The sequence below is a fragment of the Cheilinus undulatus genome, linkage group 8 (genome assembly GCF_018320785.1).
Source record: "Cheilinus undulatus linkage group 8, ASM1832078v1, whole genome shotgun sequence".
Classification (NCBI taxonomy): Eukaryota; Metazoa; Chordata; class Actinopteri; order Labriformes; family Labridae; genus Cheilinus; species Cheilinus undulatus.
Genome location: NC_054872.1, coordinates 30162851 through 30182196, shown reverse-complemented (window position 1 = coordinate 30182196; position 19346 = coordinate 30162851). Strand labels below are relative to the sequence as shown.

Here is a 19346-nt window from a genome sequence, read left to right as displayed (position 1 = left end):
TACCTGAGGAAAAGGAAATCATGCGACCCTTGGGAAAGGTGAGCATTTCAAAATAAAAGCCTCCATGTCAAACAAGGGCCATCCGTGATCTTTTATAGTATATACCCAAATGTACAGATGTTTTCATTCTCAAACATTTTGGGTTGAAATATCTATGATGATTTATTATTGTTTCAACAGATTGATTCCTATAACAGAAGAAATGATTTTGTTTCTACACCGTGTGTCAGATTCACAATGCATTAACACTGCAGTTAAACTCTGTTGTATTCTTGGCAAAAATCATATTCACAAGACCAGAGTGCTACAGACCATGCCTAACAATAGTATATTTTGCATTGAACTAAAATATCTATTTGAATCTATTTCTGGGATGTCCCCTAACAAAAAAGGTCTTTAAACCTCTCAAATTTTAAAGAAGTATCTTCCTGTAAGTATTTTGTAAATCCATTATGATTAATTATTTTTTTAATCTCTCACCCTTGCATAACAGTTTAAATGTTAAGTCATATTCTCTCTCTCTCTCTCTCTCTCTCTCTCTCTATATATATATGTGTCATTGTAATTTTTTTAATTCTATCTTTTGTTTTCCCCTTGATGTAAACTTTTTTGTTTTACAACTATGTGCCTTAAATGAAAATTGTTGTTGTTTTGACGAACTGTATATATCTTTTATGTTGAAATTGTTCAATAAAAGTTGTTTAAAAAAAAAAAGTATTGACTCAGAAAGTACACTGACCTTTGTGGCTTCCGTACTTTTGCATTATGGTTTGAAATGTTTTCAAATGTTCTACTTTATTTTTGTATTAATTTGTTTAAGATTTTGGAACTGCTTAGTAAAATGAAACCAAAGTTATCTAAATTATTTGTAAATATTTGCAATTTTGTTTTTTAAAAAAAGACATAAAAAGTCTGTGTTCCGCTTTATGTGTAGCTTCAGTTAGAAGTTTCCGGTGCGCCGTCGGGATGTTTTTCCGGTGAGCACCCAGACACGCAGACATGCCAGTGAGTAACTCTACCGTTTATATGTTTGACATCTCGTTTGAAAAGTGTATTTTACAAGAGAAACTTAATAGGAATTAAAATTACGTTCTTTTTATGTTGAAGTTAACGTGTTGTATTCTGCTGTTATGTGCGTATAAAGATGTTAAAACGGCTGCAATATGGCGAGACACGTGTAACACAAAGCAGCCCACGCGGCTCCTTTTCCTTCTTGAAGTCACATGTTGGTTTTCGTATTTTTCTGGTTAAAAACTCAACTTTCAATGCCATCTTACTTTGTCATTAGTACGATGATGTTTAACTAAAAGGACTCGATTCTTCACAGCACTTTGACTCACTGTAGTCATATTTCCTGTCATTTGAAAGCTGTAACGATGTATCGACCTTTGCTCTCTGTATTCCTGTAAACGCGATAATTTTATGAAATGCTTTACCTCGACCTAGAGTGCGGCTATTTTAACCATTAAATAATATTATTCTGTTTTCTTTCAGCTTGCAAAAGATCTACTGAACCCCAGCCCAGAGGAGGAGAAGAGGAGACATAAGAAAAAACGTCTTGTGCAGTGTCCTAATTCCTATTTCATGGATGTCAAATGCCCAGGTCAGTTTATTTGATCTGGCATCCTGGTCAACCCCTTGGTTTTAGACATGAAAAATACAGTGTGTTTTCCAAAGCAAGGCAAACTAAAAAGCGAGCCCCTTAATGTAAATAAAACTAGAGGCAATTCGATGTTCAAGCAAATTTTGTACAACCTAAATGATTTTAATTTCAAACTGTAAATTCAGGGCTGCATTTTTTTTTTTATTGAAGTGGTACGTCCAAAACTAGTACTTCCCCTACATCTGCATTAGACTTGTACTGTATTAATATTTGTTGCCTTTATGTGTTGCCCTTTCATCATTTCCTTGGTGATCGGGTGTCAAATAAGGCATACAGGGAAACTTGTGACTGCCCTTTTTGTTTAAAGAGTTTTATTCGACTCTATTACACAAACAGTTGCAAGAACAAATTTGTAATATTTTAAACACGTGGAAGTATGATTATGTTGGTAGCAGGATGTTTCTTGTGATCTGTTTTCATAGCTGTTGTATTTGGATGGATTTTTTCTGCAGGTTGCTACAAGATCACCACAGTGTTCAGTCATGCTCAGACTGTAGTGCTGTGTGTTGGCTGCTCCACAGTTCTTTGTCAGCCAACTGGAGGCAAAGCTCGTCTTACAGAAGGTAATGGGAATACAGTGTGTAAAGTGAAATATGCTTAAGTTTGTGTTTACAAAAATCACAGATGCATATTAAACTATGTTTCTGTGTGGGGTACACTCACACTAGGAAATCCTTATTGTGTCAATGCATGTCTGACCCACAAAGACCAGCTTGTTTCTCCAAAGTGTACGCCCCGTACTATAGTTAAGCACTCCTTTGGCTCTGGCACAGATGGAAGAGGAGGGCTTTGGCATGGTGCAGTTTCTCATGCATGTTCAAAAGTATGGGTATGCAATGTGGATAATCATGAAGAACAGAGAAATGCCGTAGTGTTAGAGGGCTTTAACTAACCAAAATAAATCACAAAATGAGTAAAGTCACGGTCATATTCTCCATTGTGCTGGCTCTGACACAGTGCATCTTCTAAACACAGCCATGCATGACATGTTGATGTGCATGTACAAGAGGTAACCCTGCCTAGGCCCACTTAGGCTTGGAGTAGGGTGAGTTCAGGCCAGCAGGGGAGTGGGACAGTGGTGTTTAGCATAGTGAGTGCATTCTTTCTTAATAATAATTACTAAGAATATTTGGTTGTTTTACGTTAAATGATTATAATACGTCAAAAGCACAAGGCAGCTGTACAGTACAATTCTGCACCATCCTAAAAAGAAGAACCCGACCCATCCTGAGCCTGTGTCTGGACCCAGTGTTTTGCATTTGGTTAATTTTATTCATCACAGACTGTTAGCTCTTTGAATAAAAGCATGAACTTCTCAGTCAGGGCCATTAAAATAACAAATTGATTTTGAGTTAAGAGCATCCAAAATTATTTTTTTGAAGAATTAATGCAGATTAATTACATTATGACTTTACATATCACTGACCATGCGGTTGTACCGTTAGACAGAAAAACCCCATGCTAGAAAGGCAACAATATATCTGAAAACTCAACCAAAGACTGTTTAAGTCTTCCCTGATCTCTCCTCACCTTGACATGATGTGCAAACACTCGCTCTGAAGAGATCCATAAATACACACACAAGCGTACAGAGATGTGTTCAGGTACATCCAAACTTTAAATGCGTCTACTGAGCGGCAGACCTCTCCCTTATGTATGATTCTAGTCCTGTGTTTTTAAAAAGAGCAGGTAACGCTCAGAGCTAGAAGTCAGGAATATTTAATCAAAAAAGCCTGATTTAAAGAAATGCTTCACACATTGATATATTTAATTAATAGTGACTAATAACTTAACCTGCAGTTAAAGGTATTAATAGCCTGTCAGCAGTTGTTCAAATGAACACACAACATCCAGGAATAAGGAAACCTGTTTTCTAGGTAGACAGAGCAAATACCCCAGAGACACTGAAAAAAATCAAATCAGTGTCTGGTTACAAATATTTAGATTGAATGACTAAATTTGAACATGTGGTACAGTTTTCTCACTTAAAATTGTATTGTGGATTCCATAGCTTTACTGCTCAGCTACTGTGGCATTAACTGGATTATTATGAAATGCTGTTTTAAAAAATCTGTTGCATCATCTTACTGAAGACACAAAGGCACAAAACCTCATATTTTGCACAGGCAAGTCATATATTAGATGGTGTTTGGCTCCAAAAGTTTCTGCCTTGAAAGTGGCCATCATCAGACAGGAACAGATATTTTACAATATAAATAAAATTATAACAAGTACATTTGAAGTTTAATGCAACCAAATGTGCTTGACCCTGTGTTTTGATGGGTTCTGCCACACATAATGATGATGATGATGATGATTAGGTGTGACAAAGGAAAAAATAAAGAAAGTGTCAGCTAGCTGTCCCAGCTGAGAAGACTGTATAGTTGTGTTTGTACTATAATGAGCTGTAAAAAGTACGCAACATCTGGTTGGTGACACCTCCCAGTCTGTTGGCTTTCATTGGCTATTATGGATAACCAGAAGAAAAGCAATCTCTGTGGTGAGGAGGCAGCCTGATCTGCAAAAGAATGAGTCTGCTCTTAATAGTTAAACTATTAAGAATCAGCTCAGCACACCTGTCAAAATGTGTTATAATAAATATCACCATACAACATATTGATAAAATAGAGGCCTTAAATGTGCCAGAAGTCATCAAATTTGGACATTAATGATGAAAAAATAACTTTTGCCCTATACTGTTTGACTTTCATAAACAGTTTATTGAATCTGAAAATTCAGCTTCAGTCCAGTGTACCAAGAAACCTCATGCCTTTTATTTTTGACCATTTATGGTGCTAAAAGTGGTATTCATTTTTCTCAGCTCAGGTCTTTACAGTATTTAAAAATTCTTAAAAGTGTAAATGAAAGTGCGTATTAAGTCTCACATACACCTTGAGATTTGCCTCTGTGTTGCCCTCTCATTGTTTTCCTCATGAGCAGGGTGTCAGCCGAGGCGTACAGTGACTCTTGTGGTCGTGAAAGAAATTATCATGATTGATCTTTTCTACACTGTTAGCTGCAAGAACACAAACGTGTAAACAGAAATGGTTGACGTAAATTCTAATCAAAGTCATATGAGAAGTGTGCTTTAGTGGCCTCCTTACACTAAAAAGTGATGATGCACTCTGTATGCAGTATTTTAGTGAATACTTTGAGTTTGAGGTCAAGGTTTGCTTTCGCTGATGCTCTTACAGTCTCACCCACTCTATCCTGTGCTCTGCTGCCGTGGTAACCATGGGCTTCTCAGCACGCTGTGCTCTGAGTTACTATGGGTGCAGCTGCAACTGTTGGCAGTGAAACTGCGCTTGTTTGGAGGTGACTCAGTGTTTGAAAAGGCAGATAACATTAGTTTAAGTGTTCTCTGTTGTGTCCCTGGCACTGAGTCAGCTTCTACACAACGTACATTCATTCTATGGGATATAGTAGTTTTTTTTGCTTGTCAAAAAGGCCACAAATATCAAGTCTGGCATTTCAGAGCCTCTAATGGAGCTTTAGCTTGTAGTTTAAAGAGCTGCAGCAATAAGTGGATTAACACAAATCAGTCCATACCCATTGTTTTGTTTTTGAAGAAGAAATGTCAGTATTTTCTGGAGACTTTATCAATCTTCTCTGACTTGAAAGTGAATGTCTTTTGGCTTTCGGCTGACTTTTGGGTTAAAGTGCATTTTTAAATGTTATTGTTGAAATACTTCATCTATTTTGACTGCTATAAACATGGTAACAATGCAACAAACGGCACCCATAGTGACCAATAGCTCTCAACTGTCCTCAAAAACTACGTAGCATTTAGCTTGTTACATTACATTGTTAATTTGTAGACCTCATTTAAATCCCTTTTGTTTTTACCTCTCTCACCAGGATGCTCCTTCAGGAGGAAACAGCACTAGTTTGACTGGAGATGAACAAACCTGGTCGAGAAGGAAACGGATGGAGGAACACTGCCATGGAGCTGACACAGCGATGAAAAGAAAGGGCGTGTATACAAATCTTGTGACATAAGATGCCTATCTGCAGAATATGCACAGAGGGGAATGCTTGGCGTTATTGAGATCCCTCTCTCAGCCACTATCCATTAATTCTTTTATCTCAATAAACCTAGGTTGATTTTGTTAAAATAATCTTGCATGTTTGCCATCCAGTTTGTTCTGTTTTCTCGTGAGACTCTCAGAAGTCACATGACTTAGGTAGAAGGCACTCAACCCTTCAGAAAATGCTGGTAAAGATCAAATTTTAGTGCTCTGGCGTTTGGTATTGTTCAGGTGTACAGATGTGTGGCTTTAACAGGTTTTAGTGGCAAGTGATTTCCCTAAAAACACTTTTCCTTAAAATGTTCAAGCTAAGAGTCACTTCATCTAAACTCAAAAGAAACAACCCTTTACTTCAAATACTGCTTTTTCAAATCTGCTCTTTGAATACATGTTATGTTTTAACTGGTAATGAATCAAAACACTAAATATAGAATACGTACCTGCCAAATAAATGCTAGAGTAAAGTTGACATTTGATATTAGGCAGAGTTTGTCATCAGTGCCTGCTGTTGGTACAGGGCTGAGCTGATTCAGGGAGTTATTGCTTGTTTCCTCATGCTTTTAAAAGAAATTCATACATCCTGAGCTGTGATTTGACGTGTTTCCTGTGCTCTTGTTTTATTAAAATTGGTCAAAAAGTTTGAGGAGTTCTGGAAGAGGGAAAGCTTAAGCTAAATGTGAAAAAAACTTCATGTTTTTGACTGTGAACACGCAGGCTGTTTGCAGACTCCTTATATCTGAAAGCAATGATCTGTATACTGAATACAGAAATGAAATCAGGGGATGGAATGAAAGATAGTGATGTTTTGTTATGGTGAAGGTTTTTATGTCTTGCTTGTCAATAAGCCAGAGCTTAAAAATCAAAATAAACGGGATGATAAATAATTTGCCTTGTTTACTGAGTCTAACACAGCATAAAAATGTTTTTTTTTAAACCTCAGACATTATTAAGTCATTTAAAATTTTTAACTTCAGACAATGAATCCTTAAATGTTTCACCAAACAGTGCCAAGACCAGGAATAGATCCTGCATCAGTTTTTAGAGGATTCCAGCCTCTGTATATGGACACCTGCTCAACCCACAAGGCCAAACCAGTGCTGTAATGCTTCTAAGGTCCTTTGGTCTCAAAAGGAGATTCATCTTTTTCTTGTCTGTATAGAAATGAAAGGAGACATTGTGGCATTACTTGGCTGAGTGCTAGGGTTTAAATAGAGAATGAAACCAGGCCTTAAACTGAACCATGGGGTACACTACAGGTTATGGAAGAAGCTGAAGAGTGATTTCCAAGAGGAAGGGCAAAGAGTTTTTCTAAAAAATGAACATAACAGCAGCTTAGTGCAGTGTCCTTGATGCCAGACTAGTTTCTTAGACTTTCAAATAAAATGGGATGATCAAAAGCTGTATTCCATGGAAGTACTCACTCAAAAAGAGCAAGTGGAATACAGACTGGAGTCTTGATTAAGAATACAGGGAAAACAGAGAAGGGTTAGAAAAATGTTTTTGCAAAAACCTCACTCCATCTTAGACTTCAGTTAGTGGAAAGTGAGACATGCATGGTGACTCCCTCTACATGTGGGTAGCTCTACAGGGTATTCTAATCAATGATTAGGGGCTTGATTGAGCACCTGCGACACCAGAAAGGTTAGATCAGGACATTCCCACAGTATTACATGAGACACCACATCCACATTTTAACAGAGTAAAGGAATTGCTGGTACAGAAAACAGGAAATGTCCAGTTTTTCAGTTAGATTTATTTTGGGCTTTTTGTGTCTTCATCAGACAGATAGGATGGGGGGGGGGGGTAGAGTCAGGAACCAGGGGGTGAGTGAAGGAGGGGAAGGAGCCACAGGCCAGACGTGAACCCAGGCCCCATGAATAACAGCCACTCTGCATGGGGCATGAGGACACAATGACTGGGCCACCGGCAGTTGCAAATTCTTCATTTAACCAACTTGAGTTTTACATTCACATGTAGATCAGGGGAAAGCCAGATGTGTTAAATATCCAGGATTAAGCCCAAACAAAGGAAAATCCAGGGGAGTCGTTTCCCTGGAAATATTTTGCTTATTGGAAGGTTGTATGCACTATTTTCATGCAAAAATGATGTTGTTCAACTTAAAAAATATACTTCATTCCTTGCATCATTTTTTTCCTTAATGCAACTGTGCTATTATCATTCTGATAACATGAAACACCATGTTGAAGTTCAATAATTTTCATTTCTGCCAATCCCTGAAGTTTGTTCTTCTAAGTGACATTGCTTAGGTGGGGTAGGAATTTGGTGAAAAAGTTTTAAATTGAAACTAATAATTTTCAAACAAAAAACATAAAAAGCAACAAATGGGGTTATAAATATTGATGAGTTCACAAAAAATGCTAAAATCTATATTTTTTAGAACAATGTCAAAAGTATTTTTTGTATTGCAGTAGGGGCATAAGTTCTTTAAGGTAAAAATATCTGTTTTTTATGTTAAGTTTGGCTTTAAGATTTAAATTTCCATGTTGTGATCAGCAAGACCCAACTGTGTATAGCTTATTTCTTTATGCATTTATCTATCATACCACTCATAAGCAACATACCTTGAACCGACCTGAAAGATTCAGGACAGAACGGGGGTTTAGGCCTCATAAGCCTCCCCCTCACTCTGCTTATGTAGATATACCTGCTGTCACATTACAGAGAGAATTTATTTGTATTTCTACCTTCATGTTACAAGGCATTACAATGTCGATATTTTCAGCACTGGCTGTAATACATAATGGTACAGGCAGGGGGTGCTCAAGTGCAGCATTTGAGTTTGCCTCTCTGTGACTGTCCTAAAGAGGGCAGATTGAGCTGACATGTTGTAATGCACACATGTGAAATTGCTGCCTCATCTTTCTGTTCTTTTTAGCCTAAGTTCAACATGGTTAGGAAAAATGACATCTCTGTTTGAACAAAGACAAGCACTGACTTTTTTAGATATTTCATGGTGGTGGTGTTGAATTCCTTCAGTTGGAAAGGCATTGAGGTAAAGGAGTCATAAGGAAGTAAAAGGATATGGATGTGGAGCCCTGCATTTAACCTGGGTTCGCACCACACAGACCCATTATTCTTTAACACATTTAAACATTTATCAGGCCTGTTTCTCTCTGCTTTCTGCATATATATTGTATCCACTCTTGTATATGTGATTCTTGGTTTTAAGGCCAGACAGGAAGAGATAGCAGAAATGATATGTCTCTGAGTTTAGTCACCAAGGACGGTGTTGTTTGGGTCCATTGTGCTTCAGACCGAAACGTGGCTGTCAAATGTTGAAGTCATCTGTACTAGGTTATCTCAGAGTGGGAGGCAGAGAGGGAGGATCGATAGCATGGAGAAGAAAAAGTCATTCAAAGACTTGGCCAGATGAGTTTTTACAGTATTGATCAGAGCAGTTTGCATTCTCATACCAGCTTTTAATCTGGCAAAATGAAAGTGGTTGAATGAAAAATGATTTTAAAGAAAGAAAGGAGGAACTGGACACAGCTCAGAGGTTAGCAGAGTGTGCAGGAGAGCGTGTGGGGATGAGGAAGTGTGAAAGTGAGTGTGGCCTTCGCTATACAAGGATGAAAACAAGCTCAAAGCACACAGGAGAGACCTGGGTCAGCGGCAAGCACACACACTAACATAGTGTTTTGTTTGTTTGAGTTTCTCCTTTGCCAAGGACAGAGGAATTACACATCATTAGCATCCAGTGCACAATTAGCTGACCTGAACTCTAATGAGCAAGGTCTGACTGACCCCATGTGTCTCCATGGAAACAACCTCTAGCCAAGTGGAGCCAGTGTCTGGTCCGCTTGTCAGAACCTCCTGGGCAATGCACAGCGAGGAGTCGTGTCCTGTCACATAGTGACACAAAGCGCAGGGCACAGGGCAGCTGGCAGCTCTGGTGCACAAGACAACACACAGAGGTCAAGATAAACAGATTCATCATGTCTGAGAAAACGCAATTTTCCATTCAGGATATTCACAGGGTGACCATTTTCCTTTGACATCACACTCAGAATGAAAAGCACAAATGCTGATGTGTTTTTGTACTGCTTTATTCAAGCTTGCGAGTGGCATCAATGAAGATTACCTGAGAATTATTATGAGACTAATGTTAATGTCAATTAAACAAAATATGTAAGGTAAAATGAGTGAGTGTTCTTTTGTCTTCATCGTGTAATGGTAGCCAGCAATATTGATCAACCAGTGACTGGACCTTCCAGACACAGGTGTCTTTGTACTACATTCACTTGAGATACATTCACTGCACTCAGGTGATCCTCATTTCTCTTATTGTGAGACTACTAGCGCCAATTGGCTGGACCTCTGTTGAATTATGTCAATATGTTTGAAGTGGGTGAATATTTATGCAGCCACTTATTTTAAATTACATATTTTTATTTGATTGGAATTACTTCGTAGAAATTTGTTTTCACTTTGACATTGACATTTTTTTTGTAAAAAAGCCATATTATATTGCCCATGATTGATTTATGAAAGGGTAAAACATCCAAGGAGATGAATACTTTTTAAAGGCACTGTGGTTAGCCACCCCCCAGCTAACAGTAAGTCTAGTCGGCTAAGTGGCTGGATTCTCACATTAGCAACAGTCTGACCCCAGCTTATTTAACAATATTTTGTTTCATTTTGGAATATCATAAGAAATAATGCCAGCTTTGACATAAAGCCCTGTAAGGTGTAAAAGTACCAAGGCCAGTTACCGCTAGCTAATGTCCCAGTGGATGGGAGCTAGCATAAGCTGCTGTATGCCCTCAGCTAAGCCCATATTTTGTTAAATTTTTCTTAAACATGATTAATCATGCTTATAATATAAGCTTTTTTGTACACTGTGAAACTACTGAAAGGTAATTCAGTGTCCTGTAACGTCCTAGCTTACAATAATTTTGACGTGACTTTTTGCTAACTTTAGCAGCTTTGTGACTAAAGCTAGTGGGTTAAACATTTTGATTATTTTAAAGTAGGAAAATAGATTGACTGGGAATAGAAATCTTTCATAATTTATAGTCTTAAATTACAGTCATATAGCTTTCAACAATGTAAACATCATCTCTACAGTGACTGGATGCTAATATTAGCTTTTGTTTTACATGTAGGCTTGTGTAATGGAAGCATACCAGGACTCTCACCGTACTCCTGTAGTACTAAGCTCCAAAAATGCTAAACAAAAAATGAACTAATAATTTAGCTAACCAGCTGCACCACAGAGGTTGTAGTAGAGAAACTCTTTTAGCTAGCAAAGAAGAACAATGTGGTGAGCCTAAATTACATAATAATGATTCATTACTGTATAAAGAACAGGTCTGATATTAATGTGGGATTCTTATAAACATAATACATAGATGATTATGACCTTTTTCTATAAAAAACTTATTTCAAAGTTTTTTTTTTTTGCAGAGCTGATTACAAATCCACTTACCAACAATACATGGGCCAATCTGATCAAGTCTTCAGGGACTCAAGCAGACAGCATTTATGTTGTGTACCAGTCCAAGTGAAAACTCAGAGGAACATACTACAAGCTGGATCAACACAACCAAAGTTGTAAAGGAGTGCAAATTGGAACAAATTAGGTCCAGTGGAATCATAATCACTGCAACAATGAGTTTATGGGTCTTTCCTGTTAATGAATGTGGACGTGGAAAATGGATAACAATGGTCAGAAACCCTAAATATGTAAATCTGCACCACCCAGCCGCCTACTACAGTCTTGCAGGTTGGAAATCAGTGGAAAATAGCTGCAGGATGTTATGTTAAGTAATTCTACCAAGTCTAAAGCAAGGGACTGAGTGTCAGTGACTTTAAATCTAAACTCAATATGCTGATTTGAAGAGTAATCTGACCCGCTGTTCTGTTGCCTGTATGAGCCATGGATAAAGACATACAAAGGCAGGTGGTAATTGGGTTGTAAAAACATAATTTGCAGCACTCAGAGTAATTGTGTAGTATGATGGTAATGGCTTTGATGACCCTGGTTGATCTGAGGCATAATCAGTAAGCCATTATCATTATCCCTTCATTTTTTATTTCAACCACACCTGATTATGCTCTTTGCTGTACGCAAAGACAGATGCTTTGCCTGTTTAGCCTTAAATGTGCTAACTAGCATCTCATAAGACTCTTTCTTCATTAAATATGACTTCACAAAGACCACTTAGAAGAGGAATAGATTTATATGTTTATTAACACAGAGCTGGTGGAAGTCTCCTTGCGCTCCGATGGAAAGAGCCTCTTGAGATTCCTGTATTAGTAATGGGAGGAGAGATCAGGGTGGCTAGGTATGCCCACAGAAATGGCCAGGTCTCTCAACAGCCCAGTGAACGGTCCCTCCCCAGATGTGATTTAATGACATCATTTGCTTGCCTCCTGGCAAAATTCTTCTCCTTTTGGTGCTGTAGTTAATTCAGTCAGGACCACTTTGCTGCAAAACAAACATGATTTGCAAAAAAAAAACATTTCTTTATCGGCCATTATTAATTTGTACTTATAGCCATTGTTTATATAGTGTGAGGGCCACATACGGAACTAGAAAAACACTCAGAGAGCGCAGCCCTCCGCCATTAGCCCTATCTCCCAGTAGTAAAGAATGCTTTCAAAAATTCCTGAATCCAGACGGTGATCCAGATCAATCCCAAAATCTAATCAGTTCTTCCTTATGCCATTTCTGACATTTCCTGAAAATTTAATCAAAATCCGTCCATAACTTTTTGAGTTATGTTGCTAACAAACTAACAAACAAACAAACTAACTAACTAACAAACTAACTAACAAACCCAGCCAATCACGTTACCTCCTTGGCGGAGGTAAAAATACAAATATGGTGGGGTCACTTCCATATACCTCACCTTGAGTAAATTAAAATAAGTAAAACCAATCTGTTTTAGGTTAAAGTGTGCTAAGTGATTAGGTATGCTTTATGGGCTACTTAATGACTGACAAGGCAAATAGCCAATCGGCAAGGCCCTGGTTGGCCCTGGCTGATGCTGAATCTGCCCTGGAATGCCGTTGACACTGCTATATGCTGCCATACCATAAGCTACCAGAGCATTATAAAACAGGATAATGTTTTTATTTTTGATTGCATCACATAGCGATGTCTCAGTTTTATTTATATATAAAAAAATTCCTCTTGTCAAAATGTTTGTTTCCAAAATTATCATAGTGGCACCTTGTGCTGAAACTAAGACGTACGATACAACCAAGCTTAAAATTTATGTTCTAATGTGGGCCATATCTTGTTTTGTTTTAAGAATTTGCTGTGGCCCAATAAAAGACTATACTGCAGGCTGCATTAGACACCCGGGTCATAGTTTGGACACTCTCGGCGCACAAGAAAAGCCCGAGGCAGGGAGAGAAGTAGCAAAAAGCCCCAGAGCAGAGCAGGCATCAGTGACAACAAAAAAGCCATTGATTGTGTCAGAAGCAAAATAAAGGAGGAGCTAGGGTGGAGGAGGGTTGCGAAAAGCAGCTTGCAGAAGGAGCAGCAAAGTAAAGCCCAGATAGAGCGGCTTAAAAAAGGCCGCATGAGTGCAGTTAGTCAACAACGTGCTAAAAAGCGTGCTAAAAAGGCTGACCATCAGCCAGTGAGGGCTTGCATGAGACAAGTTTAACTCAGTTATATGGCAGTGCTTGGCTCAGTGGCCTGCATGAACTAACACTATATGAGTTAAAGAGACGACATCACATCACCCCTATCCTCGCTTCCCTCCACTGGCTTCCTGTTACTTTTAGAATTGATTTTAAGATTTTACTAATCACTTTTAAAGCTTGTATGGGTCTAGCACCAGGTTACATTTCTGAAATACTGACCCCTTATGAGCCAATGTGCAGGCTTAGATCCTCGGGCGGGGGCTTCCTGGTCGTTCCAAAGTCAAGGCTGAAACCTAAAGGAGACAGGGCTTTCGCTGTCAGGGCTCCTTGACTTTGGAACGACCTGCCCGATTAGATAAGGCTGGCAGATTCAATGACATCTTTTAAATCACTCCTTAAAACTTAACTTGCTTTTATGTGATGTCCCTTCTAACTATTTATCTATTTTATTACTTCTCTTTTATTTACACTGCCACTCTTATTCTTTTTTATAATTTTATACCCTTCATTCTTATCTCATGCTCATTTACTTTATAACCTTGTGTTTACCTACCTAAATTTTACTTACCTGTCCTTGTTTCTATTACATTTCTGTCTTGAATCTTATCTTTGTTTTTATCCCCACTGATGTGATGTTGTGATCATCTTAATATATTTGTTTCTTTGTTTGAATATATGTATTTAAGTCTCTCCTTCTCCCACATCCTACAATATCTTTCGGAATATTATCATAGGAATCATATTGTTTTTCACTGACTCCATTATATTTTAGATTCTGTAATCTTCTACTGTAACTGCCATTCAAGATCTACTTGTGTCATTTTCATTTGTGTTATTTTTCCTCTGTGTCCACATCATGTTCTTCCCTTCTTGTTTGATTTTACAGAGCTCCTATTCTGCTCTGATTGCTTATTTTTACCCTGAGTTTTTGCTCTTGCTGTGTGTAAAGCAATTTGTAAACAACTGTTTTAAAAAGTGCTATATAAATAAAGTTATTATTATTAAAAGTTCCCAAAAAAGTTGTGCAGGCTGTGGTTGGACTATGAATTCTGAAATTAGCTACATACATTAGAGCAGTGGTTGTCAACCTTTTCAGCCTGCGACCCCCAAAATGAAGGTGCCACAGACTGGGGACCCCCACTGTGCCTGAGGGTGGTTGAACAGTCATGCACAATCAAGAATAGTCATGTGCAGACAAGGCAGCCAATAAGGGGAGATAAAGGGGGAGCTTTCTGGAACCCAGGCAAACTAGAGGCCAACGGAGGTCGGCAAAATCACAGATAATTATAAAGCTAAGCTGTGTAATTCATATTTTATATATAACCTGAATAATAGCAACTCTTATCATATCAACACATATCTGTTTTTATCCATTTGTGCCATAGTGTATAACCATCTTACTTTAAAAGTGGCGGAAATTGGTTGGATATGGCAAGAATTAGGAAAAGTGACAAAAATGAGCAAATAATGGCAGAAATATATTAAAGTGGCAAAAAGTGCATAAAAAGTGGTAAAAGGGGATTAAAAGTGGAAGAAATAGGTTATAAAAGTGGCAAAAATTAGTGGAAAATTTTTCAAAACTGGCAAAAAGGGGCTATATTGAGGTGAAAAATATAGTCAGAAATTTGCAGGAATGGGTTGGCTGGCAAAAACGGCTCAACAGAGGCAGCAACAAGAGGGGCAGAAACTGGAAGGAAAAAAAAAGTGGTGGAAAGAGTTTAAAAATGGACGAAAATGAGTTTAGAGTGGCAAAAGTGTGTTAAAATTGGCAATGGGTTAAAATGTGTTAAAATAGGTGTAAAATGAAAAGTGGCAAAAATGGGTCCAAATTATGCAGAAATTGATTAAAAAAAAGGGTGAATAATGGCAAAATTGGTTGGAAAAACATCATTTGAAAAAAACTCTTACTTTGTTTATAGGCATCTGGTGACCCCCCTTAAGCATCTCATGACCCCAAAGGGGGTCCTGACCCTCATGTGGCTGGGACCCAGAAAGTTTAAATTGACAAGTCTCACTGATATTATGTTCCTCACAAGGAGATGGATGCCAAAAGAAATATTTTGGCTGCCGAGGTTTAATGCCCTCCTTATAGCTAATACAAAAATGATGAAATGTGTGTGTAAATTTGTGTTCCATGGTTACTTTGGGGTTGCTTCATGCTTATGGTTGATCTATGTATCTCAGACACAGTCAAAATCTTGATGTCAGGAGCTCCAGAATAGCATGGTTAATAAATTGATGCACATACCCTTACTGACCAATGCAGGCATCATACAATACATACACATGTACTCATATATATACTGGCCAGCATACCCACACACATAGAAAAAGACACACACACACACAATAGCATACACACCTCTATATTAGTGAGGGTCACTGTGATGGATGCTCTCCCTAAATGGCCGTGAGTATAAAAAGCTCAGCGACCCGGTAAAAAACAATCAGTCATGTCATCTTGTCACAGCTTGAGATTAATCATTCCTGTATCTGTGATAATTTCCTGCATTAATTATTCTGACCATGTAGTTTAAATAGCTGAGAGCGTGTGTGCCAGCACCATGTGGGAAAGAACATTTAGGGAGATGAAGCGGAGTCTCTGAGGGGGAGGTGGGGGGCATCTAACTGTACCCTGCTCTGGTCAAACCAAGTCATCTGCAGCTCATAACCCCCACTAGAGAGGAGGGGGAGAACAGTGGGGAAGTCTACAGCAGGATGGATATGGGGATGAATTACTTCTAATGGGACTCAAGATACAAAAGTGTGAAAATATTTGTCCGGATCATCTTCCCCATCTTCCTGAATTGGAGGGAGAAAAACAGGATGGCAGAGAGAAGATGTAAACACAGGCTGTTCCAGTGTTTGAGCACACTGCTCTCTGTTGGCTAATTGCAGCCCGGCTCCTAATGGAGGAGGAAGATAATGTGTTAGGACTGTTGTCAATAGTAGCATGGGAGAGAGGCTCATAAAATGTAAATATATAATCATCAGCCAGATGCCACTCGCTTGTTTTGGTTGGCCAAGTTGTTACAGAGTGTGTTTACATGCAGCTGGCAAATGGATTAATTTACCTGTTTCAAAAGTTCTCCTGTCAGGAAATAATGTATGAGTACATTCATACATGATTCATATTAGTTTACACAAAACAAGTGCATTAATTCTGCATTAGAGAAGTTATTTTGTTGTTTAAAAATGACACACAATAATGGCTAAAATAATTAATAAAACTGGAATTTCCTCTTGTGAACTAATAAAAGAATATCCTATCTTATCTTATCTTAAAAAATCATCCTATCTAACTATCCTTCTTACATTCTTTTCATGACCATACATTTGCAATACAATGTACTCGGGGTCATAATGAGCCAGGATCCATCAGTGCATGCTTTTGCAGGGCCAGCTCTGAAGAGGTAAACACTTCCACAACAAAAGAAAACGTATGTTTTGCTGTCCACTTGACCTGCATTCCTCTGGAAAGAGAGACAGCGGCATATGATGAGACACAATCATGTTAAGAAACATCACGCTCTTTATCTTTATAGCATCTCATTCATCCAGGTCATGGTTATCCAAATCTTGGTCCAAAGGGAGACAACTGGATGATTGAGATATGAGATCACAACTCTATGAAAATGGTTATGAAACCCAAATAGTGCTTTTGTGTTGCAAAATTACATCCAAATAGGAAAGAAAGTCTTGTGAGCAGGCCTGCTCACAAAATTCTCTAGGGCCCCTGAGTAAATGAGCCCCCCCACTTGTGATTTATTGATGATGTCATTACGTGTTGGACCAGTAGCACTTGTGCTGGCATCCTGGCTAACAGTTACCTCATTTTGGAGCAGAAAAGTGGGTCAAGCTATTTTTGGTCGGATTTTGACATTTTTTTATTCATGCCAGTTTTAACCCCGTTTGACAACTTTTTCTGTCCATTCATGCAACTTAGAACCGTCTCTTGCCACATTATGCCACTTTTAAACCAATTTTCTTCATGTTATTGCCATGTTTCCCCATTTCAGCAACATTATTGCTACTTTTCATACCTTTTTGCCACTTTTAACTCATGTTAATAATTTTTCCCCCACTTTTAACCCATTTTTTTTTTTTACACTTTTTTGGACACTTTTCAACATTTATATATATATTTTTTGCCACTTTTAACCCATTATCCCCAGTTTTTTGCCACTTTTAAACCACTTTTAATTTTTTGCCACTTTTAACCCATTATCCCGTTTTTGCCACTTTTAAACCATTTTCATACTTTTTTTGACACTTTTAATCTATCATCCCCATTTTTTGCCACTTTTAAATCATTTTCATAAGTTTTTTGCCACTTTTAATCAATTTTGACACTTTTTTGCCACTCTTAAACCATTTTCATAGTTTTTTTTTGACACTTCTAACCCATTATCCCCAGTTTTTTTGCCATTTTTAAATCATTTTCATAAGTTTTTTGCCACTTTTAACCCATTATCCCAACTTAATTTCCCACTTTTAAACCAATTTTATATTTTTTTGCCACTTTTAACCTATTATCCCCACTTTTTGCCACTATTAAACCATTTTCTACCCCTTGTTGTTACCTTTAACCCATTTTCACCACTTTCTGCAATGAACTGGATGGAGGTGGCTGGGGTGGAGGAGGGTTGCAGTGTCCATACTGAAACTCATTGTGTTCTATATCATTGTGTTCTATATGTGAAACTTGGTTGGTCGTCCTTATACAATAGAAGGATGTAACATTGGTATATCTTTTCTTTATAAGGCTATTTTACATGAATTACCTTCTTATCTTTGTTCCTTACTGAATCCAAAAGCTGTCTTCGTTCTCATGGACTCATCATGTATGATATTCCTCGCACTCGCTCTGTCTTTGGTCAAAGAGCTTTTAATGTTTTTGCTCCATTGTCTTGGTCAGAGTTACAGGGTCATCTTAAACTTGAGCGTTGTGTTAGTTTAGGAGATTTCAAAACTAGAGTTAGGGAACATTTGACCAGTGTGTGCACATGTTATTCTGCTGAAAGCTGCTGATTTGTTAATTTATGTAACGTATGTTCTATGTCCTGTTTTAATGTCATATATGTGAAACTTATCATGCTGCTGTCTTGGCCAGGACTCCCTTGGGAATAAATCCTGGTTAAATAAAGGTTAAATAAAATAAAAAATTTGTGAGTGTGTGGTGTGTATGATGTTGTTTCCTCAAGGCTGAATCCCCTTCACCTGTGCAGCCAGCTAACAAGCCTGATTCGTGTGCAACCCTGCGAGGTCAATCAACCAATTAGCGAGGAGCACCTGAGAACCTGCAGCTATAAAAGCTTGGCCACCATTCAGTGTCTGCCCAGCATCATTTGATTCAGCTCGCCTCTGTGCCTCTTTGTTAGTGTTGGTTTTTGTGATACTGTTCTAACAGAACTTCCAGTTATTTCACTAAGTATTTATAATTAGGAGGCACTCGTGTTTATCTCGGCAGGGCTAGGAATTTAGTTACCTTTAGGCGCACACACACACACACACACACTCAATTTAGTACTTTTGCTTTGTTAGATTCACCAAGTTTAGGGATGCTGTTTCACTTGTGTTTTGGTTTGGTTAGAGAGAGTAGGTAGCTTGGTTTTCTTTCCATTTTGTTTCACTAAGGTTAGGTAGTACTTAAAACTCTAGTTAGACTCTCTTTTGCTCTAGTTTGTAATTTATGTAATCAGCACCTGCATGCCATCTCTGTTGCAATTTGCCTCACCTTTTGATTTGTAAACACTTTTACTTCTTTCTTAATAAATAACTTTTGATAAACCACACAATCTGGTTTTTATGTTATCTCCCTAACCCCTTACGAGCTGGGTCGTAACAATGATGACTAAATGCATTGCCCTTATTTCGAGCAGTATAGACTTAATAGAAAATAAATATTTAAACATTCTGATGTGTTTTTCTAGCATAACAAAATGTGGAATCGAATCTTCAGTGTTTTTTTTTGTTAAAAGTCAAATTTTTCCTGTTAGAATCACCCAACCAACATCTTTCTCTGAGCCTCATTA

General features: G+C 38.0%; 1 protein-coding gene and 2 non-coding genes across 3 annotated transcripts; all 3 read left to right on the top strand.

Annotated features, from left to right (window-relative positions):
* Positions 1–905: 905 nt before the first annotated feature.
* rps27.2 (ribosomal protein S27) lies at positions 906–5781 on the top strand. Its single transcript, XM_041792980.1, has 4 exons — positions 906–1005; positions 1495–1603; positions 2116–2226; positions 5522–5781. The coding sequence occupies exons 1-4, from the start codon at positions 1000–1002 to the stop codon at positions 5548–5550; spliced, it is 255 nt and encodes an 84-aa protein (XP_041648914.1). The 5' UTR covers positions 906–999; the 3' UTR covers positions 5551–5781.
* On the top strand, positions 1878–2013 carry LOC121514350. Its single transcript, XR_005992293.1, has one exon. It is a non-coding gene; the product is annotated as a small nucleolar RNA SNORA13 (small nucleolar RNA).
* On the top strand, positions 4564–4693 carry LOC121514340. The gene has a single exon (XR_005992283.1). It is a non-coding gene; the product is annotated as a small nucleolar RNA SNORA13 (small nucleolar RNA).
* Positions 5782–19346: the final 13565 nt, after the last annotated feature.

Coding starts and splice junctions, on each gene's coding strand:
- rps27.2 (XM_041792980.1), top strand. Junction 1,604..2,115: donor CATGGATGTCAAATGCCCAG/GTCAGTTTATTT, acceptor TTTTTTCTGCAG/GTTGCTACAAGATCACCACA. Junction 2,227..5,521: donor CAAAGCTCGTCTTACAGAAG/GTAATGGGAATA, acceptor CTCTCTCACCAG/GATGCTCCTTCAGGAGGAAA.